The 10,837-nt window shown below is 44.4% G+C and overlaps 1 protein-coding gene across 1 annotated transcript in view; it reads left to right on the top strand.

Annotated features, from left to right (window-relative positions):
- The window catches only part of Dnah3 (dynein axonemal heavy chain 3), a 162,490-nt gene that overhangs the window by 75,988 nt on the left and 75,665 nt on the right, over nt 1-10,837 (top strand). Inside the window, exons 35-39 of the mRNA XM_026781152.1 lie at nt 2,828-2,939; nt 4,774-5,015; nt 6,416-6,516; nt 7,550-7,655; nt 8,861-8,990. Of these exons, the coding sequence (XP_026636953.1) occupies nt 2,828-2,939; nt 4,774-5,015; nt 6,416-6,516; nt 7,550-7,655; nt 8,861-8,990 (691 nt within the window). The remainder of the gene's footprint in view (nt 1-2,827; nt 2,940-4,773; nt 5,016-6,415; nt 6,517-7,549; nt 7,656-8,860; nt 8,991-10,837) is intronic.

A 10,837-nucleotide genomic window follows, 5' to 3' on the forward strand; every position in this document is an offset into this window, starting at 1 on the left:
TGTGCCTCAGAGAGCAGAGCTCTCGCCTCTGCCCGCAGGAGTGGAGCCTCTCGTGTCTCTCTGAGGCGTCTGCTCCTGAGAGGAGAGCTGTCGAGTCTGACCTCACTTCCTCTTCTGCCCAGCATTCTGCTCCTCCCATCTACGTTCTAACCTATCAGGGCAAGCAGCTTCTTTATTTAATCAACCAATGACCTTCCTCCATCATCTTACTTCTTTGGGCCTCAGTTTTCTCACCTGTAAAATGGAAGGAGAAGCAATTTCCGTATAGAATAACTTTTGAGAGAGTGTGCGGGCAAAGCATTGGACAGAGCCTAGAACTATATCTGTGCCTGCTCCTTATCAGCTTCGCCGTTGTTCAAGTCGTGATGTTAACTGAAGCAAAGGTCAAAGTAGGACCCAGCTCTCCAGACTCAGAGATCACACTGTCTTCTTGTAACATTAATGTTTCTCCCTAGTATATCGCCAATTTTAAAATATTTTTAAAAATATTTCATTTAATATGATATTGAATCTGAATTTAGTTTTGTATTTTATAGGTGGACTAGCCTTTTCCTAGACCTAGGCTTTCACTTTCAATATTTTATTATGAAATATTTTGAACTTCAAAAAAATGAAAAATTATTAATAATCTTACCCCATCCGCCTAGATTTTACAATGAACATTTTATAACATTTTATTACTTTCTCATCCATTATTGACCAGCCATTTACCCAAGCATGTTGTCTAAGCATCCTTACATCCACGCAGTCATCCATCTAGGCAACCATACATATATCCACTCATGCATCCATCGACCTAACCCTCCACCTGTCCGTCCATCCAACCATATACGCACTCATCCAGCCACCCACACTATCATCCACAGGCTTATCCATCCCTTCAACTGTATATCCATTCATACATCTATCCATCCATCCACCCAGCCATCCACCTATTCAAACATATACCCACTCATCCATCCATCCATCCATCCATCCATCCATCCATCCATCCATCCATCATCTTGCTTTTAATGTATTCCAAAACAATTTGCAGATACATGGGTGAAATTTTACATAGTTTAGTGCTGATTATCTTCAAAAACAAGGTATCTAGAGTTACCCGTCTTTTTGTATCTTGATATCTAAGATATCTAAATAGCCATTTTCAGAAAGGCAAGGGCTACTGAGTCATTAATGCCTTCCGTTCTGGTTTTGACCCTACTCACTAAATGTCTCTCAGCTCTACTTGGGCATAAGGCTTTCTTGATGGTTGGGAACTTTTTGTTTTGTTCTTTCTCTGTCCACAGCACCTAGAGCCATGCCTGGCATACAGTAGGTGCTCAGCAAAGATTTGCTGACGTATATTTTTCTCTTCCTCTACCTCCCCATTATCATTGCCTTCTTTGATTCTCTTTACTGCTCACCCCCAAGGTGAAAAATAATGAGAACTTGAGCTTCCACATAAAAAGCTTCCTGTGTGTCTTCTCTCTGATGGACTCACTGTCTAAAAGGGAAATCTTTGCACATAAATAAAAGTGACTGGAGTGTTTGTAGTTCAAACGGACAAGCTACTTGTGACGGGCAGAAAGGAATGATCAGGAAACTAAAGCCTGAGCTTCTATGACCACTGCTGCCGGCCATCAAATTCATCACTTTTCTGTCGCTGCAATAAAGCCACCGGCAGAAGAAGGAGCTGATTTGGGCTTAAGAGTCCCAGAGCGATGAGAGCTCATCACGGCAGGAGTTGTGGCAGCAGGCAGCAGGATAAAGACGCGTCGACCTTATGTGTCAATCACGGGCACTAAGCAGGGAGAATGAACTAGAAATGGCACTGGTCTTTAAACTCTCAAAGTCACCTCCAGCGACATACTTCCTCCAGTAAGGCCACACAAAATCCTCCCCCAATCAGCTTCACCAGCTGGGCACCTGGTGTTCAAATACCATAGTCTGCAGAGGACATTCTCATTCAAACCACTGTAGTAATAAGAGGAGGGGCTGATTCACGTGGAGTGTTATCGACCTGCTGGAGCCCGGCTCAGAAAATACTCTCCATCAGCTGAGCACGCCAGTGAGCCTAGAACAGTAGGTAAACCTTCTGAAGGGAAATTTCCAAAAGAAAATGCAGGTTGCTAAAATGATCCCCATTTCTTTTTCCTCTTTAAAGGCAAATGTTCTATCTAATAAATATTAATAGGGGTATCTGTAAATATATAAGAAAGTTTTGTGAGCCATAGTTGCCCTGTTCCACTATAAATAACGCTGCAGCTAATTCTACCAACCTAATTTTTTGGGTGTCAGTAATCTAACCTCTCCCCCCCATGCTCCCTCTAGTGGCCACCATCTATCTGCTTTTTAATTCTAGCGAATCCATGTCTTGGGAGATAGGGATGTAATCACCCTGATTTGGTCAATGCACATTCTGTAAATATATCAAATGGTTATAGTATACTCCAAAATGTGTGTAAATATTTAATGTAATTTAAAACTTTAATTTTTTTTATTTGACTTATTATTAGTGTGAGTGTAGGCATGCCGGTGTTGAAGTCAGAGGACAATTTTCAGAACCTGGTTCTCCCCTTCCGCCAGGGGTTGGAGGCATTCAGTGAGACCATCTGAGCCGCCGTGTGATAATGAGCGTATAGACAGGTGAAGAACAAATAGTACTTCTTATTTAGTAGGCAATCTAGGACCTATATTTAACTAAGACATATTTAAACAATAGACCACTAAAAGAGCTGCAGCTCAGAAGAGTTAATGACGGTGAGGATCTGCTATCCGCCCTCATTGGCCTCTGGCTTGTAGTACAGGGAAGTGTACCAGGATTGACTCCCTGCATGACTTACAGATCTACGAGATGATGCTGGTAAGACACGGCTACATGATTGTTGGAGATCCTATGGGCGGCAAGACATCGGCTTATAAAGTTCTGGCTGCAGCTCTGGGCGATTTATATGCAGGTAAAGCTTGCACCCTTGGCTTCCAGGGGGGTCAGGACTTCTGTATAGCTGTCTGACTCTGGGGACACAATGCTAGGCCATGGGCTTTGCCAGCTTGGGTGAAAGCTGAATGAGGGTTGAAAACCACTGATGTAGGTAAACACATGGTACCAACTTAACAAACAGAAACTATGTTGTATCACCAAATAAGCAATGTGGGTTTCTTTTCTTCCATTTGTTTGTTTATTTCTGTGGAATATGCAAACATATAATTAAAAAGCATGCCTATGCTGCACATTTATTCAAGAACTTGAACTAAAAATGTTTTCTTTGGGATTGGAGAAGTGACTCGGTGGTTAAGAGTGATTGTCGCACTCCCAGAGGACCGAGGTTCCATTTTAAAATGTTTTCTTGCCAGGCATGGTGGCACACGCCTCTAATCCCAGCACTCAAGAGGCAGAGGCAGCAGATCTCTGTGAGTTCCAGGATAGTCAGATCTACAAAACAGACCCTGTCTCAAAACAGAAATGCTTTCTTTTCCTTATTATTTACTTGAGGGTTTTAAGTTTTTATTTGATGTTATAAGACTGGATCTCACTATTATAGGCTGGTCTTAAAACTCATGATCCTCCCGCCTCAGTCTTCCAAGTGCTGAGATTGTAGGTATGTACCACCCCACCCAAGTTAAACTGTTCTCTAATAAACTTTAATGATAAGTTATTACTGGATTTTGGAGCTTTTGCTTTGAGGATTGACCTAATATCTCATTTAATAGTTGTTGATAATCATAATAACTAACTTGGGCATTTCAAATTTAAGTACAGTGCTAGTTTTGGCATTTGAATGAATTTAAACAGCTGGAGAGATGGCTCAGAGGTTAAGAGTGTTTGTTGCTTTCCCAGAGGGCCTAAGATAGGCTGCTAACACATGTCTCCAACAAACCTCTTGTGGCTCCAGTTCTAAAGGATGTGATGCCCTCTTCTGGCTTCCATGGACACTTGCACCCATGTGGTACATACACATGTGCATGCACACACACACACACACACACAAACAAACAAACAAACAAACAAATAAATAAATAAATAGTAAAAACATTTTTAAAACAGAAAAGAAACTAAGAACCTACATCATTGTCACTGGTTCTTTATTGGCCTGTGGACTCCAACTTTTCCTTATGTGAAAGATTCCATACAATGAGAAAGTCCTGGACCAAACACCACAGAACTGCGTGCTCCACAGTGGGGATGAAGGAATGTCTTATGTAATACCTTTTGCACAGCAAAAATAAATAATTTTTAAATTAAAAAAATCATATAAAAATGCCATTTTTCTGTCCCTAAATAAATGGGCTATGCCATCTGCCAGCCACTTGGCTCCTGATAACAGTAGTGTTTATTTCTCAGGGACAAATGTCAGTTATGAACAGTTGAGAGGATTGCAGGGCTTTAGTCCTTTGGATGGAGAAGTGACAGTTCCCCAGAATCATTTCAGCTGTCAGGGTTTCATCATCCCAGGCCAGAGCCCAGGGTGTCTGTGACACAGGTACACAGGAAAGGTGGTGGAATACTCTTGTTTTTCCTTTACTGAGTTCTCAGTCAAGCCAGGTTTCTTCAGTCATGAATCTGACATTTGCCCAGTTTGAAATAAAACACAGAAGAAAAATATGGTTGTAAATGAATGGTTCTGATAACCCAAAATATAAGATCTATTTAGATAGCCCAGTCTTTATAAGGACTGAGCATCATTCTTTAGACTCTCCTTAGACTAAAGGTATATTCACCAAGCTGGTGGTCTTTTGTTTACTGTCTGGTCTTACCAAAGCCTTTGTAATGGGTTGGGCTTTCTCACTCAGCCAACCAGATGGACGAGTTTGCTGTGGAGTTCAAGATCATCAACCCCAAGGCCATCACAATGGGGCAGCTGTATGGATGTTTTGACCCAGTGAGCCATGAGTGGACGGACGGTGTCCTAGCCAATGCTTTCCGGGAACAAGCATCTTCCATGACTGATGACCGCAAATGGATTATATTTGATGGACCAGTGGATGCTGTTTGGATTGAAAATATGAACACTGTTCTGGATGACAACAAAAAGGTAGCTACCAAGCCCATCGCTTGTTTGTGGGTGGAGTAGGAACTCTTTCATGAATAATCAAAACTGTATAAAGTCATGGATTTGTTGCCCTAGCATAAATGCCCCCCAAAATAATAATAGTTATTAATTCATTAATTATGCTTCAATTTGTGCTGGTAGTCAGTAAGCTTTTGGGGATTTAAAGTATAAATAGAAAGACTTGGGGGGGGGTGTAGCTCAGTGACAGAGCACTTACCAAACAGACCTGGGTTCAATCCCCAATACCACAAAGAAATAGTATGGAAATCTCAAGCCATAGAGATTCCAAACAATTAGTCAAGCTGCAGTCCCAGATGTGAGTCTGTCTTGTTACTTAGAGATGACATAAGCTGGTGGGAGGTCAGTTCTACCACAGCTGTGACCTCTCTGATGACATATAGTGTCATGGGCTGAGGAATACACAGACCTTTTTAACCACAAAATTGAATGGACCGTGGGAATGACTGCCATTTGTTCTTCTTCCCTGAGCGACCAGGGCTCAGGTTTTGTCTCATGATTTAGATGTTCCACTCGAGTCCGTGTTGCCAAGTTCTGCCCTGAGTGGATGTTTGAGGCTCACCCATCAGTCTTCCCTGTATGCTACAGGGATGTGTCTGCAAAGCCAAGACCCTCTAGTGGTTTCTCCTTCTGACCTAAGAGGGATTTATGGAGTAATTCTTGCCATCCCCAGCCATGGGCTAGACCACATGGGAGGTTCAAAAACAGTGGTTTGTCAGAGACCTGAGCAAACAGAACAGGCTGAGGATATGCAGGCAAAGATAAGCAGGCAATTCCATATTCAGTTGGGCCTAATGGTGCTGACCTGCGATCCCAACTACTCCAGAGGCTGAGACAGGAGGATCACCAGTCTGTGTGGGCTAAAGAGTGAGTTCAAAGCCAGCACGGGCAGCTAGTGTGATCTGTCTCTAAGTAAAATGTAAAATAATAATAATAATAACAATCCTATCTTAAATACAAAGAGACCAAGACACTTCGTAAGCACTCTTAACACCTCATTTTTACCTCAGGCGCAATTCGACATGTCCTCCTTACCTAGAATCACAAGTGTTGGACCATACCAACACTCCCCAACCCATCTGCTCCACGTTTCACCAGTGGGCTTTCACCACTCTGTGTATTGCTCATCAACCCCAGGAGGACAGAGATGACTGTCTGCTTTGTCCTAAACACTTAGAATGATGCCCGGCACATAACGGGTTCTCAACACCTCTGTGTAGGGTCCATTGAGTCAACTTTGTCTCCACTGCGACCTTTCATTTGCAGATGGGATTTAAGCCTGCCCCCTGCCCCCACCCTTCAGTTCTGTTTACTGAGTGGCACATCTAACCCTGTGCACCCCCACACCCCCACTGCACTTTCAGCTGTGTTTAATGAGTGGCGAGATCATACAGATGAGCCCCAAGATGAGTCTGATCTTTGAGCCAGCAGACTTGGAGCAGGCCTCCCCTGCCACCGTGAGCAGGTGAGCTGGTGCTCTGGCACCCAGAGGTATGTGGGGGATCACTCACCCTAAGCAGGAGGGAGAGCGCTAAAAGTCCACAGGTGTGATCACTTATACAATGTGTTGTTCATTTAGACTGTTATATTATCTGTCCTAAGCCCACATGGACAGTGGGGTCGATTATCAAGCCAGAATTCTGACAAGAGTTTGAATATTTCCTGAAGTTGAACTTTGATTTGCCTAGAACTCAGGAAATCCTTCCCATGGATTCCCTTCCCTGACCTTCCACTCCCTCCCCTTCCCATCCCTGCACAAGACATCAAAGCTAGGCTTTGAGATCCTTGGCTGAGCACAGAACCCCAGCTATAGTTCAAGGTAGGAAAAGTGAAAGAGCAGCAGCTGCCATTGGCAAAGCTTCTGTGAAGGGCTGAGATGCTGGGCACCACGTCCATGGTAATCACCACCACCCTCTGGTGACTGTTCCCACCCCTACTTCACACGTGGGGAACTAGTAATACACTTTGCTTGTCTCATTTTGAGTCACATGGTTCTTTGAGCAGGACTACACGTGTGTGTGTGTGTGTGTGTGTGTGTGTGTGTGTGTGTGTGTGTGTGCGCACATCATGGAAGAAGAGTAAGGCAGGAACCAGAGCCGGGGCTAGAACCTTCAAGGCTCCATCCTAGTGACCCATGTCCTTCAGATATCATCACCAGCTGGGGAACAACATTCAAAATGCGATGCTGTGGGGGACATACAGATTTAAACCGCACATGCATACATGTGTGCATGTGTGTGTACAGATGTGCCCCTTATGAGCATATAGAACACGGCATGGCTGAAAAGGAAAGAAGCCAAGATTGATGACACTCTAGTCTTCCTGTGGGAAAGGGGGTTAGCCTAGGGCAAATAAGATGAGAGCCACGAGACTGGATGAGGGTTACTGTCAAAGCCAATAAAGCCTAGACTACTGCATGAGTGTACTGATGTCAATAAATGTCAGTCAGTGTTAGTGATGAGCAGGCAGACACCAAACCCAGTTGTCTGTGCCGTCAGGTGTGGGATGATCTACATGGAGGCCCACCAGCTGGGCTGGAAGCCCTTGAAGGACTCATACATGGACACTTTGCCCTCCAGCCTCACTAAGGAGCACGAGGAACTGGTAAGAGTCTGGGACACGCCCTTCCTTCACTTTGCTTCCACCCCGGATTCCCTCCTCATCTCATGGACCTGTAGGCCTAGCTCCACCTTCATCATCCTCCTTTCCTGCCAGTCCCTTTATATTCTTCCCTGCCAGTTTTCACTTTCTTTCTCATGTAGTGGGGATGGGATGGGATGGTCTATTTTTAATTCCTGCCCCACCTTCTTCCCGGAGGAGACTGCCAGATCCAAGGCATGTTTTTGAGGGTGACCACGGTGTCAAGTTTTCCTCTACCATCCCACTAGCAGAAATGCCTATGGCTACAGTTCTAGAGACATCTTAGAAGAGCCATCCTGCTGTGCTTCCCCCACCACCACCCTTGCAGCCTGGCAGTTCCCTCTCCAGCCCTGCCTCATTCCTGGGCCATCCTGTCTTGTCTCCATTCCCAGGAAACCCAGCCTTCACTCCTCACACAGACGTCTTGCCTGGTCCAGGCCTTTGTCATCTGGGTTTCATTATATCGTCTCTTTGCTGGGCATGTAGTTCAATGACCGAGTGCTTGCCTAGCATGTGTGATCTCCTGAGTTCAATTACCACTGCCACAGGAAGAAAAAGAGAAAAGTTCCCTCCTCCAAGAAGCCTTCCCTGAACTATCTTAAGCCCTTCCTGTTATTCTCCACTTAACACTTTCGTTTCCTGCTGAGGTTTCTCCATGACCTGTAATATATTTCGTTCTTTGTTTACTGTCTGTCTCTCCTCCTCCTAGCAGGGGCTGGGTCTGCCTTCTCTATTATTTATCCCAGCACTATTTACCACAATGCAATCAGTAGCCGCTCAGGAACATTTGCTCACTAAATGAATGCAGATGCTCTTCCATTTAAGGTGGGGTAAACTCAGCAAACTCACTGCACGTTGAAAATACCGTAACTTAAAAAATACACTTAATCTAAAGTACCAAACATCACAGGTTAGCTCCACAGTGCACTGTAAAGGATGAGCTGCTTACCCGGGTGGTCACGTGATAGTCTAGGAGCCATCACTCACTGCTGCAGCCTTGCATCCTGGGAGAGCATCCCGTAGCTAGGAAAAGAGCAAAACACCAAATCTGAAGGATGTACATTTTGAAACAGCACTCAGAAGTAGCCTGCAATTGCACCAGCCTCTCCAGCCTCCAAGGTGGGCCAAGCTCCTTGTCTCCACAGTCTCTTGTACCGTTCTCCTCTCAGGTGGAGGACATGTTCACGTGGCTTATCCAGCCCTGCCTGGACTTTAATCGCCTCCACGGCAAGTTTGTGGTGCAAACGTCTCCCATCCACCTTGCCTTCTCCATGATGCGGCTCTACTCCTCTCTGTTTGGTAAGTGTCCCCGTGATTGAGTCCACATGGGGCTGGCTGTGTCTTGGCTCCTGCTTTTACCCTCATCCCTTTTTTCTTCCTCTTGAGTTAAGGTGGGACCAGATGTTTATCAAGAATGAATGCACTCTCAGCTGTAGATAGCAGAACTTATGGAAAGAACCTTGTGTTTTGTCTTGTTGATTTGTGATCACACAGTGTCTATCTCTTCCTCCCTTCTCCCACCTAAGCTTCCTCATCCACACATGGGGATTTTAATGAGATTTGAATATATCTCTGGAAAAAAAAAAAAGCTACTTGAAAAAATAGAGAATTTTTCTTTTGTTAAGAAAAGTTATGGGGTCTGGGAAGATAGCTCAGTAAATGCTTACTCAATAAATGCTTACCACAATAGCGTGCAGATCTCAGTTTGATCCCCAGAAACTACATAAAAAGGTCTAGTGTGGTCACATATAATCCCAGCACTGGAAAGGTTTAGACAGCTGGATCCTCGGGTCTCACTGGCCAGCCAGACTAGCAAAATCAGCAACTTCTAGGCCAATGAGAGCCCTACCTCAAAAATCAAAGTGGATAGCACCCGAGGAACAACACCCAAGGTTAACCTCTGATCTCTATTCCCACGCAAACACACACACACACGTGTGTGTGTGTGTGTGTGTGTGTGTGTGTGTGTGTACTCGCACACAAAGGAACATGCACCCAAGCACACATATGCACACAAAGAAAGAAAATTTACAGATACAAAAATTCCCAATACAAATACCTTAGAAGAGAGCTAGCCATACCAATTTCAAAACCAGGAACCTTCTCCAGGAGACAATGGTTCTGCGATCATGTACCTCTGAGGTGCAATCGCATGTTTCCATAACTGTTGTCATATAAGTTAGGCTTCACTGACATCCACTGCTGATGACAAAAGACGCGTGCATTTGGAGAATTCTCACCAGATGCCACTGCTCTCTCAGGGGATGAGATAACTCAAACTCAGACAGAGTTTCTTCACAGCTTCTGGTACTAAACATATTTTCTCAGCTTATTTAGCCCCCCCCCCAAATGTAAGTGTAAACTAAAAAGATAGCATCGCTGGCAGTGGAGTGAGGAACTTTATAAATAATGCTTGACTTTTATAAACTATGCTCTGGGTACTCGAGAGATGGCCCCGTGGGTAAAGTGCTTGTTGCATAAATATGGAGACCCGGGTTCAAATCTCCAGGCCCTGCATAAAGCTAGACGTGTAGTCCACCTGTAATCCCAGTGCTCCTGCACCAATGGGAGAATCTACAGATGCGTGTGTGGTGGCTAGGCTAGCATACAGGGTGAGCAACAAGAACCCCTGTGTCGAGGTAGAAGGTGAGGAGTGAGGTTGTCCCCGGACCTTCTCAGCTACCCTATGGCCAACCAGACTAGCAAAATTAGCAACTTCCAGGCCAGTGAGAGACCAAGGTATCGTTGTTAGAATGAGCAACGGGCATTGGTGCTATGCTGCTAGATACATCAGTACCACACTGCATTTAATTGACATATGCCCACAGTTTGTGCCCATCTGGAACATTTTCTGTCTTTTCTTGTCCTTGACAACTCTGCCTCTTGATACTGAACAGTTATTTTCTCATAATTAAATTTAGATCCTGTGTTTTGAGTTAAGGTCATGGAAGGGGAGGTAGGTGTGTGTGTGTGTGTGTGTGTGTGTGTGTGTGTGTGTGTGTGTGTTTGCACATGCACATATGTCTATTTGTCATAAGTAATAAGATATACATACATATGTACTTATGTATGTTTATATGCATGTACGTGTGTGTGTGTGTGTGTGTGTGTGTGTGTGTGTGTGTGTGTGTGTATCAGAACTGGCT

The sequence above is a fragment of the Microtus ochrogaster genome, chromosome 8, assembly GCF_000317375.1.
Source record: "Microtus ochrogaster isolate Prairie Vole_2 chromosome 8, MicOch1.0, whole genome shotgun sequence".
NCBI classification, from domain to species: Eukaryota; Metazoa; Chordata; class Mammalia; order Rodentia; family Cricetidae; genus Microtus; species Microtus ochrogaster.